Raw genomic sequence first — 26240 nt, 5'->3', positions numbered from 1 at the left:
AGTTGAACACCACTTTAATGGCCATGGCTCCATGCTATGGAATCCTGGGATTTGTAGTTTGGTGAGGCACTAGCACTTTTTGGCAGAGAAGACTAAAGGTAAAACTACAACTCCCAAGGTTCCATAGCATTGAACCATGACAGCTGAAGCAGGTTGAAGCTGCATTAATTCTACAGTGTTGGCGCACCATTTCTCTCAATTTTATTTAAAGAGAACCTCAGATTTCTCCATTGACATTTTTGAGCAAAAAGACACAATTCACCTGGCCATTCTTTTGTCCATTATGGTGAGGTGTATTATATTTTTTTATTGAGTTTTTAACAAATGTTTTCAAAATTGTTATCTATACATACACATGCAACTCTTGCCCCATTTTTCACAATGCATTTTCCCTCTTTTTGCTAAGGCATAAACTTGTCTTCCCTGGTTCTAAACTTTTATAAAATTCTGGCATGTTAAGTTTCTTTCAGTGTGGAGAACATCCCTTGACCACAGTGAAATGCTACAAACATGGCCCATGGTATTTCTCCTTCTGTATTTCAGGATTAGGGAATATGGAATCCTGAAATAAAGAATGATTCTTAGTATAACTACAACTACTCAACCTCTGTCATTGGCTCTTTTGGCTAGGGATGATGGGAATTATAGTGCAACTATTACTTGCTAGCCACATATTCCCAAATCCTTGTTCTATATGTTTTGACCTGTAATGACTATGCCCTGATTTCATCAAAAGTTTATACAGTTAAGATTCATGGTTTATTTACATAAATAATGAAATAACACTATTGGTTCCTCAAAACAGCTACTGTATGAGCAATGGTTTCAGATCCGTCATGTTTCCATTGCGTTTTGGTTCCCTTCAAGTGCCATGAACTGGACTTTGGGCACAATGAAGGATGAGTTATTCCTTCTCATGGAATTATTCCTTCTCATGGAATTATTCCTCCTCATTGAATTCCGTTTCCTCAAAGAGTTCTGATGTGATAGCTCACTTTTCTGGAGTGTTTGGATGAGAATGGAAGGTTTCTCATCCAGCTCCTTGGCGCTACACCGGGGTGCTGCCACTTTGCTTGTGTTGCCAAATTTGGAGTAATCCACTGCGTAAGTCCCTTCCTCTTCTGTCACAATGGGCACAAAGCGATGTCCCCAGAGGATCTCTTCTGATATGTAGGATGTTCTCGCCTGGGTGGTGATCCCCGTGGTTTCCACCACACCTTCAAGTATTACGATAATTTCTAGGTCTTGGGTGGCCAGGTCATTGGCAGAGATGTCATACAGAGGACTCCGCTTGTCAATGATATGGCAAATAATCAAAGGGGCCACTAGGAAAATGTTGTTGTTTTCCATGGGATTGTCAACTGGAATATCTAGCTGGTGGATGGGAATGACTTCTCCTTCGGGGGTCGTGGTCTTCTTTACGACCTGGATTCTTACTGAGGCACTGATGATCATGCTCTTCCTTAAGTCTCCCACTCGGAACATGAAACAGAGCCGGCCATTACGAACAGCAATGACTGCATTCCGGCTGAAGATCAGGGTTTCTGCTCTCCGGTGTGCTTGAGCCGTTTTCATGAAGATGCAACCAAGCATGACAGCATTGATGATCAAGCTCACAATGTTCTGGAGAATCAAGACAATGATGGCTAAGAGGCACTCTTCGGTCATCATCCTGCCTCCAAAACCAATGGTCACTTGGACCTCAATAGAGAAGAGGAAAGCAGAGGTGAAGGACCTAAGGAAGAAGAGAGGGAAAAAGTAGCAGCACACTGTTATAAAACACTGGCATACAATGAGAGCACACTCTGGGCATTATGTATGAATGGAATGAACTCCGTATATATATCCAGTGGGCACCAGATCCTGTCTGATCTTGGAATCTTAGGTCCCACACTGCCATATAATCTATCTTCCGAATCCAGATTATCTGAATTATATGGCAGTGTAGATCCAGTCTGAGATCTCTTCTACACTGCCATATAAAATCCAGATTATCTACTTCGAACTGGATTACATGGCAGTGTAGACTTATATAATCAAATTCACTACCATATTTATGTAGTCCTGAACAATTCCTTTGCATTATGCCTCTAGTCTGTGCACTACAATTATTTCAACCAGCCTTCCACATCCTTGGGTTCTGCATCCACAGAATCATCCATGGCTTGAAAATATCCCCCCCCCCCCAACCACCAAAAAAAATTGCTAAAAAGCAAAGCTTAATTTTCCCATTTTTATATAGTGGGTATCATTTTACTATGCTGTTGTATATAATGGGACTAGATCATCTACAGATTTTGTTATTCAAGGTTGGTCCTGGAATTAAACTGTAACAGATACCAAGGACCCACTTCAGTTTAATGGTATCAACCTATATTTTAGATTTGATTTGTGTAATGAAGTATGAATTTTTGGTTTACAGATGTAATGTTTAATTGTGTGTTTGTGTTTTAAAAGTGTAAGTATTACAATCATTGCTTCTCTGCACTCAGAGGCTGGTTGCCATGGAGAAGTAGGCGGAGCCAACTGCCGTTTTGTTGAAGAAGTGCAGAGTTTAAAAAAAGGTTTTCAGTCTGTGCTCTGACGAGGCACAGGGAAGATTGATCCTAGGTTGAGGGGATCAAGGGAGACTCAATTGTTCATTATGAGACGGTTTAAAATAAGTTTGGTGACTTATTTTATGTAATCTGTGTCCTGGTAAGGAACAGAGAATCTGTGATCGTCTATCACAGGAGTGAATACGGCTTAAAAGTGGCAGAGGATGAAGTTCTAACCACTTCAAGAAGTGACTTCAGGGAGTTTGACTCACCTTATTCTAGTTTTGTAACTGTTAATGAAAGTGCCTCTAAGTGAGAAACAATTGTAACCACTAAGCTCTGTGCCTGAATAAACTTGTTATTGTTCCTCCAACATCTAAGCCTCTGTCGCATATATTATAAACTAAGTTAAGATACCATCTAAAGTGAAGAAGAAGAAAAAAAGTAAAAGGTCTCTTCTCTGAATCTTTGGTGGCTGCATCTTCACAAATTGATGGCAGCGGTGGGATAAAAAGATTTGCCCCTTGCCTGAAAGAACTTTAGTCGTTCATAACTCTTTACAATTTGCAGTTCAATATTTAGCGGTTTAGCATTTCATATGTTGGCTTTAGAAATGCACTTTACCTGACACAAGTGACACATGGCTTCCCCTTGCTAGGATCTTCAATGGTAGCACAAGGGATTTCCATGTCTCCATGGGCAAAGGCCACCAGCCACCACACCATGGCAAAGAAGAGCCAGCTGCACAGGAAGGACATGGTGAAGATCACCAAGGTGTGACGCCACTTCAGGTCCACCAAAGTGGTGAAGATGTCCTGCAAGAAACGCCCTTGCTCTCGGATGTTCTTGTGGGCCAGGTTGCATGCTCCATTCTTGGCAATGAAGCGGGCCTTGCGTGGGCGGTCCCGGATGCGTGGCTTGCCTAGGTTCTCTGCTGCAATCCGTGCAAGGACGTATTCTTCAGGGATGATGCTCTTCCTGGCCAACATCTTCCTGTCACCATAATCCGCCAATCAAGAAAGCAGTTGGGAGTGGAGATTGCAAAGCAACCCTGCAGAGATCTCGCATGCACTCTCTTATCAAGTTCTGCAAATAGCAAGAAGACAACATGACCATAAGTGGCTTATGTTAGCATTATATTTGCTTCAGTCAGGATTTGGTGATAGTTCTGGAAAAGAAGAAAATCGATTTGCAGGTAGCATTGGAGCATCAAATTGGCTCAGTTTTCAGGTGACATTTAGGTTGCAACTGTAAGTAGGGCAATGAAAATGTAATGATATTAATCTTCTAAAGGCCACCTCACAGTGTTCTCCTGTCTATGCAAATCAACCTTTGCTGAATCTCTATACGTAAATAAAAACAAACATGCCAATAGCCTATCTATCTCAGTGTTCTCTAGCCAGAGCAGTTGTGACTTCCTAGGTTCTGATAAGGTCCTCCTCATTCCAATTTAATAATTTTGAAAATGCAGCTTAGAACCTGAACTTTGAATCTTGATTCTTCTGTATACAAACTATGTGCTCTTAATCTGATCTACCGGTAATTGACCCATTGTCCTAATTTTCAAAGTGAAGGTGGAGGAATTCTGAAGATAGAGAAGCTGAGAAGAAAGGCAATGTATGTTGAACATCCATTGTCTGGAATTCTGAAACCTAAAATACCCCATAAGCCAACATTGTCCATGTAGGAGGTCAATAAATATAGTGATATCTTTGTTTCCTGATGGTTTAGTGTACATAAACTTTGTTTCATGAAAAAAATATTTGAAAATGTGTAAAATATGTATATGAAACATGAATAAATTTCTTGTTTACTGGATTCCATCTCCAAGATACCTTCTTATTTGCATATATCTACAAAATCTGGGAAAAAATCCCAAATGCAAAACACTTCTGGTCTCAAACATTTTTGGATAAGGGATAGTCAAACTTTACTTCTTAGTGGGCCAAATGCAATGAACTGGAGAGCAATTCTGAGTTAAAACAAGGATATGACTGATGGGAAGTTGACCTGAAAAAGTCTCATTTTCAACTAATGATGGAATACTGCAATTATGTAACATCCCCAGAGGTCTCCCACAAGAAGCCCTCCCTTAGGGATAGCAAAATTCTCCATATTGTCCAGTGAGATTCATGTTGTGATTTCTGTTGTTGTTCTCTCTAGGAATCTTTAGGTCTTTCAGTGCAACTGTGCAATCAACTTTCACTGGAAATTGACCAATAGAGTCATCCTGGAGAATCTAGAAAATCCTTCAGCATGATTCTATAGTCAACTTCAATAGAAGCTGGTCATGTGCTCGAAGATCCAGAGATTCCTAGAGAGCAATTCTCTAAGTTTTAAAAAAGTAGATTTTTTATTGATTGTTTTTCCCTCATTCATAGAGGGTCTATGCCTCTATCCCCAGCAAACGTGGAGGGCTGACTGTATTATGATATGTTAATGGTCAGAAACAAAACTTGGGAGTCCTCTTAGCATCAAATGAGAAACACAAGAAGAAACTTTAAGAGACAAAGCTCATGCACAGAGCAGACTTTTGCCATGAAGTTCTTCCTTAGATTGGCTATTAAGAAATTAATAGGAATTGCTTAGTCCAGATAGGACTAGAAAATATTCTTAAAGTTCTTGAAACGTGACATTTTACCATCTACCCTGAACAATATTCCATCCAAGGGATGGGACATGTTTGCTTTCAAAACTGACTTCTACAATTTCAAATATCAATTTTCCAAATAAAGCCTATGTTCCCATTTCTTTTAAAATATTGATTAGCTATGAAGACTTGTGTAATGCCAGGCTTTTATCCCGGTTGTTTCATCATGACATATTGGTAAGCGTTAATGAAATAACTATTGGGAATGTTTTCAAACTAGAAACATGTCTAGTAGTAGTAGTAGTAGTAGTAGTAGTAGTAGTAGTAGTAGTTTATTCAATGCTTCGACCATAGGTCTTTCACATATAGGATAACAAATAAATACATGTCTAGAAACATGTCTAGCTACAAACAGTCCTGATAAGAGAAATCAGGCAACCCTTCAAATACTTTTATTTCTGATTAAAAACAGTATTCAGTTTCAGCTAAAGCATGTTCAAATCATATTCCTCAAATCCCAATTTATTATGGCAAGTCCTATCTAAGACAGAGGGGAAAGGCTTCCAAGCTTCCATAGACTTGCACTCTGGCCTCTTTCCTATTAAAGTTTTAGTATTGTCACTTATATATAAAAAATCACATGTGGTTATTTTGCCTGGTGTGCTTAGCCCAGTTAAAAAAAACAACACCAGAATGGAGATCCAACTCTCTTTTATTTCTTTTTGCACAAAAAAATTATATTGGGATAGCCTGAGAAACATGATGAAGGGGGAAACATGCAGAACGATTCGTACAACAGCTGCAAACACATGGAGCAACTTTGCCAGACTCAAAAGAAGGAGGGGGACATTGTCTAACAAAGTGTAGAGAGACCGAAGAAGGAAAATGGAAACTTACGCAGATTGCACCTCAGTCACTCTGAAGCCCGATGTCAGCCTGGCCGAATCCTTCGCGCTTCCATGACAGCTGAAATTTCCAAAATACAAAAGGTGATAATCAAGCCAACAGGAAGAGGATGGAGCAAGGAGATGGCTCTTCTCCCCTCCTGAATTCTTCTTGTGTCACTTCTTGGTCTCCAAACTAGATGCAATGGTCATCGATTGCTGATAATACTATGATTTCGTATCCATCAGCCAGAAGGAGGAGAGAAAGAAAAAGAGGAATCGCAAAACAGCTCAATTGGGGGAGAGGGTGTCCAGGCTGTGTCCAAGAAGAGAATGATCCTGAAAGTGGAAGCAGCATGGGGAGATCCCAACTCTTCCTTGGACATGTGGATCTTTACAAAGTTTTTAATGTTTTCCAGAGTTTGGGGATGGGAGGGAGAACGGGGAGGGAGGGAGGTTGGCCTGTGTCCAAAAGGCTGTTGACGCAGAGAGAGAAGGGGAGAGAGTTTTCCAACCTCTGAGTTAAACAGCTCACTGACAAAACGAACCTGGATATAGAACTTCTCAGCATACTATCTATGCTACAGTATTAATGCAGTTTGACATCACTTTAACTGTCAGTGTATTTAATCTTCTCTGCCAAATGGTTCTGGTGCCTCACCAAATTACACCTCTCAGGATTTCATAGCACAGAGCCATGGCAGCTAAAGTGGTGTCAAACTGCATTAATTCTATAGACAGTTAATTCTGTAATTGGCTGGTTTCCATGAATCTTGTGGCATAAAGGATAGAGAGTGGAATGATGTGGCTTTTGACCCTGCATGGGTTGTACTTTTCCCAAGGGAGGGCTGCCCCAAAATATCCCCGTCCCCAAAGAGCCATGCCATATGATTCATGGGGAATTTCTTGGAACCCATTATGAAATGTCAAAGAAGGTACTTGAATACCAATTAGTGTTGTGGAATGGTGGAATGTTTTGCTTGTGCATTTCCTGGGGGATTAGAAGGGATTTTTCCGGGACAATTCTAGGAGAGATAGCCTGACACCTATTCTCCATGATTCTGCTTTCTTGAGCAGTTGTTTGTTGCTGGGGAATGCAATGAAATTGGTTGGTAAGAGACTAGGGGATTTCAAGGATAGTCCACGACAAGATAGTGAGATGGTTTCCAACTGTGTTGGCTTTAAAAAAATTTTTGATACATTTGTGGATAGGAATGTGAAAATATGAGAGTTTCAGAAGAAATTCAGTAGCCTGATCCTGGAGGTGTCTGTCTATACAGTCGGCCTTTATCTCAATGCTGCAATGGGATCAAGTCCAGATCATCCAGTTGGCCAAAACCCATCCTTATTTTTGCTCTTGTTAGTCACCAACCACAGAGCTCCAAAAAATGTGTGACACCATTGCTGAGCACCTCTGCTGACATTAGTAAAGGTGCTTGTGTGACTTGGGAAAAATTCTGGCCATGGTCACAAAATCTCCAAGGTCCATGGCTGGCCACAGCAATGATAAAGAGCAGCAAATATAAGTTCTATTCCCTTTTCCCTGCACTGTTGGGTGTAAGGAAAAAGAAATGGTGGCACTGGCCCATGTGGACAGTGGACCAGTTCAAATTATGACCAGTTCAGCTGTGCACATTAACCCCGGAGTGTCATGTTACTCTGGAGTTTTTGGGAAATTTCAGAACATACCTTGACTGTTTGGGGTAAAACCAGATTAGTCAGTTTCACTCCACATTATGAGCCGAAAATCACTGCTCATTTTGTTGAAGAAATTCTATCTTTTTTATCCTCAATTGGACAAAACTTGGAAATAAAGGTTGAACGTTCCTTATATATTTAGGACCAGAAGTGTTTTGGATTTTTTTCTAGATTTTGGAATACAGTAGAGTCTCGCTTATCCAAGCCTCTGGATTATCCAAGCCATTTTTGTAGTCAATGTTTTCAATATATCGTGATATTTTGGTGCTAAATTCGTAAATACAGTAATTACAAAATAACATTACTGCGTATTGAACTGCATTTTCTGTCAAGTTTGTTGTATAACATGATGTTTTGGTGCTTAATTTGTAAAATCATAACCTAATTTGATGTTTAATAGGCTTTTCCTTAATCTCTCCTCATTATCCAAGATATTCGCTTATCCAAGCTTCTGCCGGCCCGTTTAGCTTGGATAAATGAGACTCTACTGTATTTGTATTTGCACAAAATTTGGAGATTGATGATTATGACTTTTATTTTTAAAGATAACCAGTTCTGTTCATTCCAGCTATGAAGAAATGTGCAAATCTGAATAAATTCTAGCCAAAAATAAACTAGATGTTGGATTACAGCCCTAAGATTGTGCTGTTGGTTGATCATTGCAGCTAAATCTGATTTCTCAGCTTTCGGTAAAAGGACCATGTGACTAATTTTTGCTGGATTAGCCCCAATGTTTTATCTTATAACCGTTGCCAACGTGACAAAATCAATACAACAGGCATGCATTGCTTTCATCTGAAGTGAATCTACTATAGCTTGAAAGCTGGTGAAACACTTTATCTAAACATGTGTCTAATAAAGGTATCTTTACCTATGTAATCTTTCTTTCATCTGAGAGCATCTTGAGAAAAATGTGGTGGAGAGGACCAAAAGTATTACATTACTACATGAGGGAGATAACAAAGAATGCACCTACACTGACACTGTAGAATTAATGCAGTTTGGCACTACTTTAACTGTCATGTCCTCCAAAGAGCATTTTAAAACAAAACTAAGCTGATTGGCACAGAGCAAAAGTGCATGATTCTTTCTCACTGGTTTGGGTTGACGGAATAGAGAGCCCTGACATCCAGCTTCTTCTGTTTCATGGAAATTTACATTCCTGGAAACCTTATCTGAGGAATCTCCCTCCCATCACACACACACATTGCTCTGCATCTTCCCAGCAAATTATTAAAGCTTCTAATAGGAAGGATTAACACTGGACTTAGAAAATCATATGACATTCTGTTTATTGTCAACTGTGGTATAGTGGTGACCTGTGAATTTCATTGGGATGTCCTTTGGTCAGTCATACTCTCACAGTAATAAAGAAGTTACAAATTCCAAGCATCTTCAACACGTTAACACTGTTCACTCTGATTTAGAAGTAGCAAGTTTCCTCTCTCTTTTTGACAATGAAAGAACATAGAAGCCACCTCAGAAGCATAACAGCAACTATGTTATTGCATTGGGGGGATGGCTAGAGTGTTCCAATACAGGGTGTGTTTCTCTGTATATGTTTGTGTGTCTTCAACTTATCTGTTGATTTATGGCTACTCTATGATTTTCATAAAATACTCGAAACTGGTTTTGCCAATTCTCTTCTATGAAATATAGCCTACAACAGCTATTATTCATCGGCGGTCTCTCATCAGAGTACTAGGAGCCCCCGGTGATGCAGTGGGTTAAACTCCTGTGCCAGCAGGACTGCTGACTTGAAGGTTGGGTTGCTGAGCTGAAGGTTGTCTGTTCAAATCCAACCCGGGGAGAATGCAGATGAGCTCTCTCTATCAGCTCCAGCTCCATGCAGGGACATGAGAGAAGCCTCCCACAAGGATGGTAAAAGCATCCAAATATCTGGGTGTCCCCTGGGCAACGTCCTTGCAGACGGCCAATTCTCTCACATCAGAAGTGACTTGCAATTTCTTAAGTTGCTCCTGACACACAAAAAATCAAAGTACTAACAAAGGCTGACCCTGCTTAACTTCCAGGATCAGATGGGATCAGGTGTCTTTAGGATATCTAGGCATACATTGAGTTCTCATAGGCAAGATAAGTAATATTCTGTGCAGAAAATCATGTTTACTGTGTAAGAAACTTTCTGCACTGAAAATGTCATATTTTTTGTAAGGAAAAGTATGCATTTTTTGCATAGAATAAATACAAAAAGTGTTTTGATTGGTTTGAATGTTGACTAAAACTCTGGAGACTAAGGTTCATATCCCTGGTTGGCCATGGAATTTCACTGGGTGACATTGGGAAAGTTGGACTCCCTCAGCACCAGAAGTAGAGAATGGCAAACATCCTCTAAAGAACACTTGCCAAGAAAACAACATGATATATTTGGCTGGGTCCCACCATAAGTTGGAAACAACATGAGAACACACAACAGCAACAGCAAAGTCCCAAACTGTGAAGATTCTTGTCTAATTCTGGATTTTCCTTATCAGGGTTTCCTGGCTCTTAGGAATGTCCTTTAATGTAGATTAGTCCAGAGGAGTATGATTGTAAGAGCTTGCTACAACATAATGCTCTCTTGAGGCTCACAAAAGTGTCCCCATTCCCTATTCCTAAATTCCAGGAAGGATAAGCTAGGACAATGGTCTAAAGTTCTGTGAACTTAGATTAAGACACAATAACTGATCCAGGAAAATGGTCCATAGCATGGAAAAGTAATTGTTTTAGACTGCAATGCTGCTGGAAATTTCCCCATTTCAAGTCCCAATTCTTCTTACAACAGCCTGTTGTGTAGTTCATCCTCCTTTTAAAAACATATACCTGGATTTTAGTCTCCTAAATATTAAAGCCATATTTTTAATTCCCATTTTTCCTGCTCTTTCCAGCACAAAGCTACTGTTGCTTGGGTCACTTTGATCATATGTTTTATGATACCTGCCCATTTGTTAGTGCTGTTCTTGCCCTCAATTTTCTGAATAAAAGTTCCCTTTTATTCAGTTCTACTTTTTGCCCTAATCGTTCTTCCATCTCTTTCTTTATTTTATTATAACATTTTTGTATCTTGTCACAATCCCACCACATATGCATAAAAGAGCCAATTTCACTGCATTTAGTTACCCATATATACTTGAGTATAAGCCAACTCAAATATAAGTTGAGGCACCTAATTTTACCACAAAAATGGGAAAATTTATTGACTTGAGTATAAGCCTAGGGTGGGAAATGCCACAGCTATTGTTAAATTTCAAAATAAAAATAAATACCAATACAATTACATTAATAGAGGCATCAGTAGGTTAAATGTTTTTGAATATTTATTCCAAAGAAAAACAGTAAACTAGCTCTGTAAGTGGAAAAGAGGGTCAATCCAAATATGGTATCAACAATAACTGGGTTGTTGTGCTGAGGAGAGACTCCTCTGGGTCGCTGTGCTGAGAGAGACAAAGAGGTTTAAATTGCAGTTTAAATCTTCTTTCCATATCGCAACTAGTGTTTGCTTCAGTTTATATTTTTTTCAACAATTTTCTTATAAATGAAACCCATGGACTGGATGGCCCATGAGGTCTCTTCCAACTCTACTATTCTATGATTCTATGAGTCTATGATTCATTTATACCTTTTGCTACCTTGACCACAATTTGATTTCACTTGGCGATATGTTTTCCTAGTTTGAATCTGTGAAACATTGGAAGATACCCTTTCCTCTCTGTATTATATATCACAATCAGAGTTTAGTGAAATAATGCCTTGTTGTCAACCAGGACATGGATAGACAAAACTATGGCTATGTGAATTAGCCAGGTTTGCTTCCAAACTTTACTTACTGGAAGCTAGTATCTGCTAACTTGGACTGAAGAGCAATTCTCATGCTGATTTTTGGGTTTGTAAGAGTCAAAATCCTCTTATCTTACAACAAATTGCAGTCTTAATTGAATCCACTTTAAGGAATGACAAAGAGGGTGCTAAGTCTTGGCAGGAAGAACTCAGGCTATTAAGAAAGCAAGAGTGGAGAATTTATTCTTTGGATTCTCATGTAGTAATTCTTTCCCCACCAAACATGGAGACATTTCAGTTCTAGTATCTTAAAAATGCTAGATTTATTCATGCCTAGAGATCCAGCTGATCAGGAAATGTACAGGAGAGTTATCTAGCATTTTGTGATGAAAAATTTATTGCTTTGAAGCATACATAATGGCTTTCAGTTTTATAAAAGTTACAAATGCAAATATCCCAGGCAAAGTTTGCAGTGATGCTGCAGCATATAGAAAATATATTTTCCCTCCATTTGTTGGAAAAACAGACGTTAGAAAAGTTGGCAACATGCGACTCAGCAGCCCTTTCACATGTCAGCCCGAACAAATGATGCAAAGATGCTGTCTTCCTGAGCCAAGAGATTCTCGGGTGTGTCATTTTCCAAAATGATCCCTCGTTTCATCACGATGACCAGGTCGGCCGTCAGGATGGTGTGGACTCGGTGCTGCAATTAAAAAAGAAAGAAAATGAAAACTTGCTGTTCATTATTATGCTATTATAACAACGATGGAAGATTACTTGATGGGATTACCACCAATATCTTAAAAGAACATGAGTTTGAAAAGTTAGACCAGAAGAAGAATAGATAGAACTCACATTTCAGCATGAAAGGATCAGTCTAATACAACTGAGAAATTCTCTCTCAAATGCTTAACGGCACAGAACCATCTGTTTGCTGAGTTATGATAGAGATGGAGGAAGCTGGATTTCCTGGCAAAGGGAGTCCCAAATTTCTGCAACACTTGGGAACAGATTCTACTGTCTATGAAAGGAAACCTGTGACTCATGAAGACTGATACCAGCAAAAGGACTTTATTAGCTGATCTCTGGTTCCTGGCTGCAATACCACCAGATTCTCTTGACTGCCTTCACACTGCTGACAAAAGGTGTCTGCACTGGCACAAAATGACAAATCAGGCCAGAAGTCTGTCGACAAGAAGATCCAGGCAACTTGGGGAAAAACCAGTTAAGTCAGTTTTATCCCAGGTTGGGTTGCTGTGAGTTTTAAGGGCTATGCTCCAGAAGCATTCTCTCCTATGTTTCGCCCACATCTATGGCAAGTATCCTCGGAGGTTGTGAGGTCTGTTGGAAACTGTTGGCAAGTGAGTTTTATATATCTGTGGAATGTCCAGGGTGGGAGAAAGATGAAGAAACACAACCTACAAACTATCTACAGACCTAAGAAAATCCAACAAATGATACATTCATCAAAGGACAAGAGTGATCTTCTCACCTTTGCAGGAGCCTACCGTATACCATGCAGCTGTGGACAAGTCTACATTGGGACCACCAAACGCAGCAACATTGCCCAAACACGAATCAAGAGATATGAAAGGCACAGCAGACTAATCCAACCAGAGAAGTCAGCCATAGCAGAGCACTTGATGAACCAACCTGGATACAGCATAGTATTTGAGAACACAGAGATGCTGGACCACTCTAACAACCACCATGTCAGACTACACATAGAAGCCATTGAAATCCACAAGCATGTGGACAATTTCAACAGAAAAGTGGAAACCATGAAAATGAACTGGTTAACAGTATTAAAAAAAACCCTCTAAAGTCAGGGCAGTAAATAAAGAACAACACTCGGAAAACAGGGGAATTCCAGACAGGAAACAATCAGGGTCAGTTAACACCTCCCAACAAAGGATTCACACCCCCAGGCAGGAAGAAGCCAGGCTTTGAAGCTGCAAGACTATTCAATGCTAATCAAGCTGGCCAACTGCAACATTCTTTCTTCCACCCTCAATCCTCCAGAGATATATAAACCTCACTTGCCTAGTTTCCAACAGATCTCACAACCTCTGAGGATGCCTGTTATAGATGCTTCTGGAACATGGCCATACAGCCCGGAAAACTCACAGCAACCTAGTGATTCCAGCCATGAAAGCCTTTGACAACACGATTATCCGGTGTTGTTTGAAATTGAGGAATATCCTGGAGTTTCCCTGAAACTCCAGAGCAGCCTCAGACTTAAAGTTGACTTGGGAGAGCTGGGCCAGTTCAAGTTGTCCAGATTGACTAGTGACCTATCCTTGCCGTGGCCCAGGCAAAAGAGACAATACTTACCTTTTTAGTCCTTTGTTGCCAGAGAAGTGACAACAAAGCTCCGAAGACCTTGACAGTCAAGATAATTTGTAGGAATTGAAGGTTGCACATCTTTGGTGAAGCAAACAGAGGCATCCATGCAACTTGGAGGAAAGTTGGAGGGGGGGATAGAAGGGTTTTGGGCAGGAGACCAATCTTTGTCTCCCCATATAGCCCACCCCCTACAGAAATCCCCCAATTGCTCCCCCTTGATTGACAACTAAATTACAGAAACCATGTTTATGTATCTTTTCCAGATAAAAGTAAAAAATTATCTCCCCAATTAGAAAATAACAAATTGTGTCATAGCTTTACAATGTTATGATAACAATAGTCAGAATCCCCTGGGCAAACACATTATAAGGTAAAAGAAGTAATACCAGAAAGCTAGAAAACTTGCAGGATTCCCAGGTTGAAAACATCTATTTGTTTGTCTTCACCAAAGTGGTGAAAAGACCATCCTCTTTGAGGAGCAAATTGGCCGGCGTGTCACACTCGAGAAGTGAACCATCAGAGAAAACTAAGATAATGTCTGCATTCAGGATTTGAGAGACCCGATGCTGGAAAGAGGAGTAAGAAAGAAGGAAGGGAGGAGACAAAGAATAGAAAAGTGAAAGCATGCAAAGAGCATTAATATACAGACAGAATCTTTTTATTGAAATAGAGAGAAATGTAGAAAGTGAATGTGCAAATATAAAAAAGGGAATGATGTTTTGTAGAAGAGCCCTGTAATAGACTCTTTATACAGCTCCTCTAATTTCCTCCCTTGGTTTATTAGGTGTCACATAGATTTCAAAGATATAACCATATTAGTTTGGATCCGTATGCAAAGGGATCTTGTAGCACCTATGAAAGCTTATACCACTGACTTCTTTCTCTCAGTTGCAAAAGTGCTACGAGATCCCTTTGAATAGGTGTAGCATATCCCTGCATGAAGCTGAGAGAGTCTTAATTTAATAGAATGCTTCAGATGCTGTAGGTGGAAAGTTGTAGGTATTCCATATACGATCAGTTTGTGTAATAATTCTATGCACATATATGAAGTCCTGTATATATGGGAGGCTAAATTGCTTGCAGTTTCTTCAATTTATATAGCACAGAATGAATATAGAAAGGAAAAGACAGAAAGTTTTCCTTATATGGATTCTGAGATCACTCAAAGTTATGTAGTACAGCCTGAGTAGTATCCCTTATCTGAAATGCTTGGAACCAGAAGCGTTTCGACTCTGGATTTTTAAAATATCGGTATTTGCATATATGTGCATCATGAGATATTTTTGAGATTAGACACAAGTCAAAACACATAATTCATTTATGTTCCACATACACCTTATGCACATAGCCTGAAGGTGATTTCATATGATAATTTTAATAACTGTGTGCATGAAACAAAGGTTGCATGCATACAATGAGCCCTGAGAAAGTAAAGGTGTCACTATCTCTATCTGCAACCCGCATGGACTATTTTGATTTTGGAATTTTGCATAAGGGATGCACAACCTGTATTCAGTTGAATTGGTTATCATAAGGCCTACTATCCCATCTGACATAAACCTATAATCAGTTGGGAAGATAGGGAAAAGGGGTCCACTGTGAACTCACATACTTACAGCTATGGTTACCACTGTGCGATCTGCAAAGGCGGTCATGACAACCTTCTGCAAAATATTTTCCTAGAAAAGAAAGAATGCAACAGTTACTCAGTAACAGATATAAGTGTATCTATGTACACCTTAGAAGGATAATCCACTCCGTAAAGAGTTATTGGGGGAAATGGTGTTTCCATTGAAGTTTTCGCACCAATCTTTGTTTTCCACAACAAGCCAAATTTTTCATAATCTGATTATCACAGGGACAGAAAGTGAGGTGTTAACCTTTCCTATGCTATCCAAAGCTCTCTCACTCTCACTCTCTCTGTCTCTGTATGTGTGCATGTGTGTGTGTATATATACACACACATACATATATACATGGCTGGAGTTACACTTAAAATGTATGCGTTTCGATCTACATACAAATTCAGCTTGACCTACAGAACCTATCTTGTTCATAACTTGGAGACTGACTGTACACTAAAGCCTTTTCTGTGCTGCTTCTCATGTAGTAAGAATGAATTTTGACCGTATCAACAGAGTTCTATTTCTAGAATGTGTATTACTGTGCATAACATTCACTCAATTCATATCACGGGATATACGGTGGGCCTTGTATGCATGAACTGGGCGCCAACTTACTGCAAGGAGGCAGTAAATCCAACCTTCCTCCTTCCTTAAATGAAGGATGCCAATATGTCAAATTCATGGGCGGATTTTTCTTGATGGTGTTAGGACACAAAGTCTCTTAGCTATTCATGAGATCAACGGGAAAGATGACTTCTCATGACTGAATAGTTCTTCTCATTGAAGTAATGATGAATCATCTACAATAATGTTTTATTCTTGAGAAGCACAATTTGAGTTTAGAATATTAATATAATTTAATCCTCCATAATTTCTGCCTTCTTGAACATAGTATCAATTGCTTGTGGTTTCAGAACAACATCTAGGAAACGTGTATAAGTGAAGGAAAAGGAGGTTAGTGGTTTATGTTTTTTACTTACTGTGGCCATATCAATAGATGCTGTGGCTTCATCCATGATGAGGATGCTACTCTTGCGTACAAAGGCTCTGGCTAAGCAAAAGAGCTGTCGCTGACCTACGCTAAAGTTCTCTCCTCCTTCTGTTACAATAGCATCTGGAAAAGAACAGAGAGTCAAGAAATATATTATTGCAGTTCAATTCATTTTCTAAATTAAAGCAACCAGAAAATTCACAAATCTATACACCATGGAACTAAAGGATAAAACGGGGAAATTCTAGTATTGGCACTAAAGGTTGGGCAAATGTCCCTTTTGCTCTGTTATTGAGAAAGAGCTTTTCCTTTGTGATGGTGAGGCAGCAGCACTGTATAATTATTTCATTACAGTTGTCCTGCCACTTTTACATAGGTTAGGGTTATGGTTCCCTTGCAAAAGTGGAGAAAACACAGATATCTCCAGTGGTGAAATGGAGTGCCACCACTGCGGTCGCTGGAGGGGAGGGACTCTGGGAAGAGGAGGAGAAACCGGCCCCAGGCACATACACAACATCACTAAATCTGGCTCTCAGATCCCTTTTCTCCTTCTGTGGGCTGCATGTTCTGTTCCCCCTCAGTATCTCCCCTCTTTTGCCTGATTTTGTGGCTGTCCTGTCTTGTCTTTCAAGAACAGCCTTAAAACACTGCGGTAAGTAAATGAAAACTGCTTTACTTCAGCAAAGCATAAAGCACAGCACACTCAATGGAATAATGCAAAAGGACTTAGGGTAAACACAGTTCTTAGTCTCTGTTAAATTCCCAAATCAAATAGCAGTCTTACTTCAGACAAAGAAACAGCAATAAATCCTTAGGAGCAGTTTCCCAGATGCAGACTTGAAGCAGACACAAGGGGAATGAAGAGTCAGTTACCAGCAAGAGCTGGCTGCACCTGATTCTGCTTTATAGCCCTGAGTCCCCGCACAGCTGCTAGGGCAGTTCCTAATTACTCAGCTGCATTTCTGGCAGCTATTCTAGCTGAACGATGTCTCTGCTCTGTTTCCTTTCACCTCTCCTGAAATGTGGATACTTGCAAAATCTCCTCCTCAGATTCCAACTCGCCCTCAGAGGAATCCCTAACAGTGGCACACAAGAAGAGGATAAGATGCCAGGTCTGCAGGGTAAATGAAGTGGCACACGGGGCCAGCTCCTTCTCTTCTTGCATTCCACAAGTGTCTGTTTTCCCCAGACAAAGAAAGGGAGGTATTGAGCAAAACAGGAACACATGGCAATTCTTCCTCCAGAACAGGCCTGTTTACCTCCTGAGAAATGGGCAGCTGCATGGAAATTCACATGGAAGCCCCAACGTCTGGAATCTGGGGTAATGGCACAAGTTCGCAAATAATCAAGACTGTAAGTATGAAACCCACGAAAGTGGAGAGATGACTGTATAAGGAGGGTGAAAGGAATTGGTTATCATCAATTTTGGAGGAATTGTTGCTAAATGTCTGGGAAATGGCACAATCCTTAAAAGCAGTGGTTCTCAACCTATGGGTTCCCATATGTTTTGGCCTTCAACTCCCAGAAATCCTAACAGCTGGTAAACTAGCTGGAATTTCTGGGAGTTGTAGGCCAAAACGCCTGGGGACAGGTTGAGAACCACTGCCTTAAAGTGACTCATAAGTGACTTCAATCATTCATAATATAGTACATGAAGGGGTACCCTAACTCTATGGAATTTATCAGTCCTTAAATGACATTAATCCAAATATGAGATAGTAATGTGAGACTGAACACAGCCAATAAATAAACCCAGATTAGCTGAGGTTGTTTGAGGATAAATGAAATAGAAACGGAGGAGGAGAGTGATGTCTATGAATTGGCATGACAAAAGTAGGATTACTGTTTCAGAGGAGTTGTTCACCTCCCTTAAATGGCTATTATTTAGAAGAAAAATTAAGAAAAAACATTGAGATCAGCATTAGTTGCTATAACTAAAGGGGCATTCTTGGACAGAGCTATCTACATTCTGAAAAGACATGTCAAATGATATGCAAGCAGTTCTAACTATGTGTATGTTTTTTTTCCTGACACTGGTCTCCTTCCCACCTCATCTAGAGCTTAATTTGTGTTGAAAAGAAAAAGAAAGGAAAAGACAGGCACTGTAATTCAATATCCTAACATGAAAACATTCTAGTCACTTGGTTTTGTATAAGCTTAGGCATCATGTTGAAAAACTGGCCCAGCTTGGCCAACTTTGAAGCCTAAAGAGGAAAATGCATTATTGGCAGTAGAGTCTTAGCTCCAACAGAATGAATGAGATTTGATCTATCATTTGGATTTTCATTTTATTCACAAATTTGGATTTCATTTTGTAACTTTCATAATTTTCCCTAAAAGTTTTGGCTTTGAGAAGTCCTTTTGAAATGTTTACATCTTAAATATTGATCATTCACAAAGCAGGTACTCATAAGTCCCGTGTGTGTCAACTTTCAATTCAGAAAATGTTCATCTTGTCTGGGATACTTTTTATTTAAAGAGTTCAAAATGAAAAGAATAAAACATTGGATCCTGTGTCCCATTTTTGGCTCTCTGAATACATTCTGGGCCAGCTAATGAACTATAAGGTTTTAAAATTCTTTTTATTCATTTGATGCTGCATATCTCTCATATTTAAGGTGGCTTTCATTAAGACTTTAAAAAGAATGAATAGAATGGCATTACAGTATGTTATTAAAATTATAAAAATGAATCACATTATTGTAACATAGCTGAATTAGAATATTATTTAATTGGGCAGCTAAGATTTTAAAAGGGCACATTCAAAAACATAATGTTTTGATAAGATAATCAGAAGATGAGATACTGATGTGCACCAACACACTGATTTACTTGACTGCAACTCCTTACTGAAGGTACACTTAGGATTTTAAACTGAGCCTTTTAGCAAACAATTGAAAAGCTGCTTTCCTGCTATTACAAGAAAGGCTGTACTAATGGTTCCTTTTCACTAAATGGGTGTAGAAACCTGAGGGTGCACTCAGACAGCCCCTTAGAAGCGAGAGTTCACGCTTCTTCAAGTGGGGCATCCAGATGACGTTCCGAAGAAAAGTAATTGCATTTGCCACAAAACAGGAAAATCCTGCTTTGTAGCAAATTAATTTGGTAGTAGGTTTGATGGGTGCCTTCCTGAAAGGTGCAGGTCTTTCTACTGTCTGGACTGCTCCCTCAGAACTTCTGGATTTCTGAGGGGGCAGTCCAGACAGCAGTCTCGCATTTTTCTGGGCTAAATCAGGACAATCACTCCTGGCACCCCTTCTCCTGGCACATCATTCCTAAACGAAGGGTTAGAAGGCACGATCATCAAGTTTGCAGATGACACAAAACTGGGAGGGATAGCTAACACTCCAGAAGACAGGAGCAGAATTCAAAACGATCTTGACAGACTAGAGAGATGGGCTGAAACTAACAAAATGAAGTTCAACAGGGACAAATGCAAGATACTTCACTTCGGCAGAAAAAATGGAAATCAAAGATACAGAATGGGGGATGCCTGGCTTGACAGCAGTGTGTGCGAAAAAGACCTTGGAGTCCTCGTGGACAACAAGTTAAACATGAGCCAACAATGTGATGCGGCAGCTAAAAAAAGCCATCGGGATTCTGGCCTGCATAAATAGGGGAATAGCATCTAGATCCAGGGAAGTCCTGCTCCCCCTCTATTCTGCCTTGGTCAGACCACACCTGGAATACTGTGTCCAATTTTGGGCACCGCAGATGAAGGGAGATGTTGACAAGCTGGAAAGCGTCCAGAGGAGGGTGACTAAAATGATTAAGGGTCTGGAGAACAAGCCCTATGAGGAGCAGCTTAAAGAGCTGGGCATGTTTAGCCTGCAGAAGAGAAGGCTGAGAGGAGACATGATAGCCATGTACAAATACGTGAAGGGAAGTCACAGGGAGGAGGGAGCAAGCTTGTTTTCTGCTGCCCTGCAGACTAGGACACGGAACAATGGCTTCAAACTACAGGAGAGGAGATTCCACCTGAACATCAGGAAGAACTTCCTCACTGTGAGAGCTGTTCGACAGTGGAACTCTCTCCCCGGGGCCGTGGTGGAGGCTCCTTCTTTGGAGGCTTTTAAGCAGAGGCTGGATGGCCATCTGTCGGGGGTGCTTTGAATGCGATTTCCTGCTTCTTAGCAGGGGGTTGGACTGGATGGCCCATGAGGTCTTTTCCAACTCTACTATTCTATGATTCTATGATTCTATAAACACCAGGAGAGGGCTGGCAGCAAGGAAATGCCAGCCAAGTAAGTTATTTTCTTTTTTACAGGAGTTTTAAGGAGTTTTGGGCAGTAGGTTAGGGTGTTTGGGTGTTCTCCTAGAAGGTTTTGAGAGCGCATCTGGAAACCCAGCGCCAAAAGCACGGGCTTTCGGGCCGCTGTGGGGACAGAAGGCTGTCCTGACCCTGACCCGGGTTGGCATGGACTTCTTCCCTGTCTGGAACCTCCCTGAGAGAATATTACCACGAGACAGAGTATGTAAAATCCTTAGAATACATAACGCAATCATTTGTAGTTTGTAGTTATTGTTTTTTTATGTTTAGGATATAGTAATATTATACTAGAAAAAGTATTTTTAATCTTTTGTTGTTGGTGATGTATTGTTTTTTGTATGTTTGTCTATAGGTTTTGTTTTAATTTGTCTTAATAAAAATTATTCTTCAAAATAACCTGCTTTACACATTAGATATAATTAATTTTAATTAAATGTCAAGCTAAACTAATATCACATTTCATTTTGATATACGCACCGAGACCACCAGGCAATGATTTGACCAAGTTTTTCAGCTGGGCAATCTCTAGAGCTTCCCAAAGTGTATCATCTGTACACTTGCACTCTGGGTCCAGATTGAAGCTAAACAAGAAAAGAAGATAGATTATTTATATATAATACATATACATATATCTGGAAAGCAGATAGTAAAAACAGATAACATTCAAGAACATATAGTTGTATGTAGGCTAAAGGGAAAAGGATCATGAAAAAACTGGAAGATTTTACAAGTATGGGAGAAAGTGACCAAGTTCAGATCTCTAGGGACCAAAGATTATAATTTCAAAATCCATTCTGCTTTCTTTTTTTCTCTTTTTCCTATAAAACAACTATTTTGAGATGTATCTCTTGTTTTTTTCTGATGTGGGAACTGAACAGGAAGAGATTTATGACTGAAGAATAGCAGAACTGACATGGACCAGAAATGTGCTTATTCATCCAACCCTAACAAGAAAAGGAAATAGTACTTACCGAATGGAACCACTGAACAATATAGGATCCTGAAGTATTATGGATAGCCTGGAGCGCAGCATATCAAGTGGCAGTTTTGAGATGTCGATACCATCAATCACAATCCTCCCTGTTCCAAGAAATTACGTGAAAAATGGATGAAATATACAGAAAAATAAGTGAAGCATATAGAAGGACATCAGGAAATATGGCCTTAATCTATGAAGAAACAACCCAAACAGGAGTGGTGTTGGGGCAAGACTTTGAAGCAAATGTCTGTGGTCCCACTGACCAAAATAAAGAAGAGTTTGAAATGGAGTGGGGGGGGGGGGGCTCATAAAATTAGTTAAAGATGAAATCTGCTATTATAGAATGGCATCATTGCAAAAGGAGACCGTACTGTGGGGCATCTCATAGACAAATCAGATGTGATGGAGTGCCATTCACACATTCATCCTGTTTATTTATTGTGGTGTGTGAAGCGTATACAGTACAACCCCCTTTAGTGGCTTCACTAAAGGTTTCACCAAGACTCCAGAAAATCTTTTTTCTTAATCCCATTGCCCATGAATTATTATTTGGGGGGGGGATGGTAAACTGAGATGGAAGGATAATATCATTATACAGTAGTAAAAGCTTTCCAGTCAGTGTAGCAGTGAATCCATCTGTGGGTTTCAATCCAAACTATCAAAGTTGCTAAAGGGGCTATTTCGGGAACAGGGCTCAGCATCTCAAATAGTCCTTTGACAGTTCAGACAAAAACCTAGTGTGGATTCAATACAGCACAAAGAACTCATATGGAAGCCACTAATGTCTACTGCCACTAAGAGGCTGCTATGAAAGACCATAACTCTTTCCCCACTCAAGCAGTTTCCTTCTTGAATTGTTATTTAAGGCACCTCTTGATTAAACACAACCATCCATCAGTCCCAGTGAACTTGGGAGTGGAGAGGAACTGGATATTTAATGAGGGAAAGTGGTAACAAAAGTCAAGTAGAGGGAAATCTTTACTGATCTATTCCAGATTGCAGGGAATTATTGATCGATGCCCTCCCTCTGTTGCTTAGCTTTTTTGTTTTTGTTTGCCCTCCATTCTCTTTTGTTCTTCCCATAAAGGAAATATTTTGATTCTACAGTACATGATTAATGATGCAACTGAAAGGGTAATTTATTATGTGTTGGGCACAGGAGCAGAGAAAGAGCAGCGCCTAATGGAGCTGCCAGTATCTGAGCCTGATTTAACTCAGCAGGCAATAGGATCTGGCCCTTTGGTTCCTCATCTATTTCCCCTCTTCCTTGCCCATGACTGGCCGTGTAAGTCTGTAGCTGGAAGAAAAGATAAACTGGCATTAAACAAACACTCAGCAGTACTGTAGATTAAATGATAAGAAGGAAAGGACAGAAGATTATCGTTGAAGGAAAAAAGCTCAGTCGTGTGGGAACAAACAAGATATTTTATCAAGCTCCTGATGGTCCATTCTATATAGGCGGTGGACAGAGCTTGGAAAAGTTATTTTTTTGGACTAAAACATCCATATTTCCCAAAGCAGGATGGCCGCTAGACATGTTGGCTTAGAGATTTCTAGATTTCTGGTCCAATATAATAATCTTTCCAAGTTCTCCATTTGGATTGGTGGTTTAAACTCTGTGTAAAACCAATCCTAAGCAAATAGACTTTTAAGTACTTACCATCAAAGATGTCTACCATTCTGAAGAATGCCAACGACAGAGATGATTTTCCACTGCCAGTGCGACCACAGATCCCAACCTGCAAAATAAGGTTCATTACTGGGAATTGTTTGCAAAGCATTTCAAATTCATTGTTTTTTCTCTAGATGGGAAATACTTCATACACATTGTGTTTTTTGGTAGCTTGCATGAGAGTGGACTGAAATAAATAATAAACTAAAGTCATCCCCAGTTATACCATATTAAAACCTTTTGCATGCTTTTATCAATTCCTAATTATCTTCATCTCTTTTAATATTGAGCCAGCTTTCAGTTCAAGTCCTGGGGAAGAAATAGGAGATAAATAAAAGGCTGAGATCTTGATTTAGATATGGAGTCATGATTTCACGGCAATGCTCTATTTCCCTACCTCACCCTCTAAATCCATGTTAAAATCCAGGCAATTGTACCAAGACAGAGTTCTATGGCACAAGTAAATTGGACACTGAAGGAAGACACATCCAGCCCCTTTCTGCTAATGAAGAGTGCCCTCAAATGATGAAAAGGGGCCATGCAGCACAACTAGCTAGTTGAAGTAGGCTATATGTTGATCCTTCATTGCTCTCACTCATCAATCCCCTATAATTCCTTTGCTTGGTACGGCCACATGAATTTTAAGGTGAGTTTAGAGGGTTTCATTACAATTTCATAATTGCCTAACAGGATACTTTGAATGAGATAATAGTTGAACGGTAGAACAGATGTGTTGCATATACATACATAATGAGATATCTAAATATGAAATTCATTTATGTTTCATAAACACTTTATACAAAGCTTATGTACATTGAATGATCAGAAAATAAAGGTGTAACCATCTCAGCCATCCATGGGGATAATTTTGAAGTATTTGGAATTTTAGACTCCCAGATAAGGAATGCTAAACCTGTATCATTTTCAGGTTATTTTAACTGGTAAGACACCCTCTTAAGGAATTCTGAGATTTATCATGTAGAGGTAAGACAAGTCAAAAGTTTGGGGCTATTAAAAACCAGCCCCCTTTTTGGTACAATGGCATCTGTGACAATGGTTATTCTTTATTTTCTTCATAGTAACAAAGCCTATAAATGGAATAAAAGGATGTAAGTTTGTAGGACCTTCTGGCCCGGTTTGATGTAAGCTTTGACGTGCTTGAGAACTGGCTTCAAGTTGTTTTCATATCGGACACAGAGATTTTCAATTTTGATTTCCCCCTCTTGTGGCCAATCCTTGGGGACTTGAGAAATATCTAAAAAGATCAACAAGGGAAGTTGAAGGCAAGTGCTTAGAAGTCTTAATAGTTACACAATCAGCCAGCAGACAGCAATAATCTCATTTCACCCTCTGGTTTGTAGTCTTGATAGAGACATTCATCATAATCACAGATGAGCAACCGGTGAGCAAAAGAGCTCACAGCTATTTAGAAACTCTTGACTATGGTATGTTTCATATCAAGGTAAACTGACAGTGTAGGACTGGTATATTTTATGAAAATATGCAAATTAAGCCCCCAAAAAAGAAAGAAAAAAGAAAAGAAGGAACATCTTTGTTTATTTTGTTCTCATGTGAAATAATAACTAATTCCAAGTGTTTCCTTCCTACTACCAAGACTATGCAAACTTTCATACATTTTTCACATGATGGCATTTTTTAAAATTAAAAGTATGACTGAACAAATTTTGTTTCTCAAAATGATACATTTTGTACAAAATAAAGTATTCTGCACACAAAAATGTGAATAGGCATGTTTTGCAGAAAAGGTCCTGGTACATGAAAATCCATTTACTTGACAAAGTGTCTTAATGTCTTATGACACCATTTGTCAATGATAGATGAGAAAATGTATGAGTATTCTTTACATATCTTTTCTGAGCATAACTCCTGACAGAACAAGAAATGTTGGTTGTATAGACGGAATGATGGGTCCTTGTTGTTTGAATGTTGCAGATATATACAGGTAGTCTGATATATCCATGGGTTCTGCATCCGTGGATTCAACCAACCACAGCAATATATATATATATATATATATATATATATATATATATATATATATATATATATCTACAAAGGAAACCTTGGGCTTGGCCATACATGGAGCACTACTCTAATGTATAGCACACTCTTCCGTAACTTCCTGCCATTTCACAAATCCATCTGCTGTTTCCATCTGCTGCCTGCCAGCACAGGAGAAGGGAGTCCTGCTGACCCACCTCTGGCCCTGCTACTCTGGAGTAAGGAGGAAAGGAAGAGAGTGGAGGAAGCCCTTAAAAACTCCTGCTTCTGGACTCTTCTTGCTGTTTCCATCTGCTGCCTGCCAGCACAGGAGAAGGGAGTCCTGCTGACCCACCTCTGGCCCTGCTACTCTGGAGTAAGGAGGAAAGGAAGAGAGTGGAGGAAGCCCTTAAAAACTCCTGCTTCTGGACTCTTCTTGCTGTTTCCATCTGCTGCCTGCCAGCACAGGAGAAGGGAGTCTTGCTGACCCACCTCTGGCCCTGCTACTCTGGGGTAAGGAGGAAAGGAAGAGAGTGGAGGAAGCCATCGGACCGGGAGGCTGCCTTCACTGGAGTCATCGCCTGCCACCTCAGAGGGTCCGCTTGGACAGCTTTCGTCGGACTGAATGCTCCCCATTGGAGATTTTAGATTCACATATGGATATTGCTGTACTTGTCTAAAGAGTGTCCCTTATTAGATTTAATGTGTCGCCGCCACTTGGCTTTCTCCCCATTTTTGTTTCTTACCTATCCCTTTTAAACCTATGTTTTTAGCAGTGTGAGTCAATTGAGTATACTTAACTCACATTGTTATAATTGCTTTGAGTAATTAGTGCCTTGGTGCCTTTATTCAGGACTGGGTTGTGTAGAAGAA

At 39.8% G+C, this 26240-nt stretch overlaps 2 protein-coding genes across 8 annotated transcripts in view; both read right to left on the bottom strand.

The window, feature by feature from the left end:
* Positions 1-281: 281 nt before the first annotated feature.
* Positions 282-7118, bottom strand: kcnj8 (potassium inwardly rectifying channel subfamily J member 8). The gene is made up of 3 exons (XM_003220768.4): positions 6025-7118; positions 3162-3623; positions 282-1735 (listed from the first exon to the last, which is right to left on the bottom strand). Exons 2-3 carry the CDS (start codon positions 3524-3526, stop codon positions 835-837), a joined length of 1266 nt encoding a protein of 421 aa, XP_003220816.2. The 5' UTR covers positions 3527-3623; positions 6025-7118; the 3' UTR covers positions 282-834.
* A 3883-nt stretch (positions 7119-11001) lies between these two features.
* Positions 11002-26240, bottom strand: part of abcc9 (ATP binding cassette subfamily C member 9) — a 76923-nt gene continuing 61684 nt past the window's right edge. For 4 of the 7 annotated variants that reach the window (XM_062983219.1, XM_062983221.1, XM_062983222.1 and 1 more), the window contains 7 exons: positions 24491-24621; positions 23355-23433; positions 21687-21795; positions 21193-21296; positions 16435-16568; positions 15446-15508; positions 11002-12186 (listed from right to left, as the gene is read on the bottom strand). In XM_062983219.1, coding sequence (XP_062839289.1) covers positions 12049-12186; positions 15446-15508; positions 16435-16568; positions 21193-21296; positions 21687-21795; positions 23355-23433; positions 24491-24621 — 758 coding nt within the window. In that variant the 3' untranslated portion in view covers positions 11002-12048. Of the gene's footprint in view, positions 12187-14215; positions 14396-15445; positions 15509-16434; positions 16569-21192; positions 21297-21686; positions 21796-23354; positions 23434-24490; positions 24622-26240 lie in introns of all 7 variants that reach the window. The other 3 variants (XM_062983220.1, XM_062983224.1, XM_062983225.1) reach the window with 1 other exon arrangement.

Source organism: Anolis carolinensis, chromosome 5 (assembly GCF_035594765.1).
Source record: "Anolis carolinensis isolate JA03-04 chromosome 5, rAnoCar3.1.pri, whole genome shotgun sequence".
In the NCBI taxonomy this organism is placed as follows: domain Eukaryota; kingdom Metazoa; phylum Chordata; class Lepidosauria; order Squamata; family Dactyloidae; genus Anolis; species Anolis carolinensis.
Note: the sequence above shows the minus strand (reverse complement) of the source record. Positions and strands in the feature narration are given on the sequence as shown.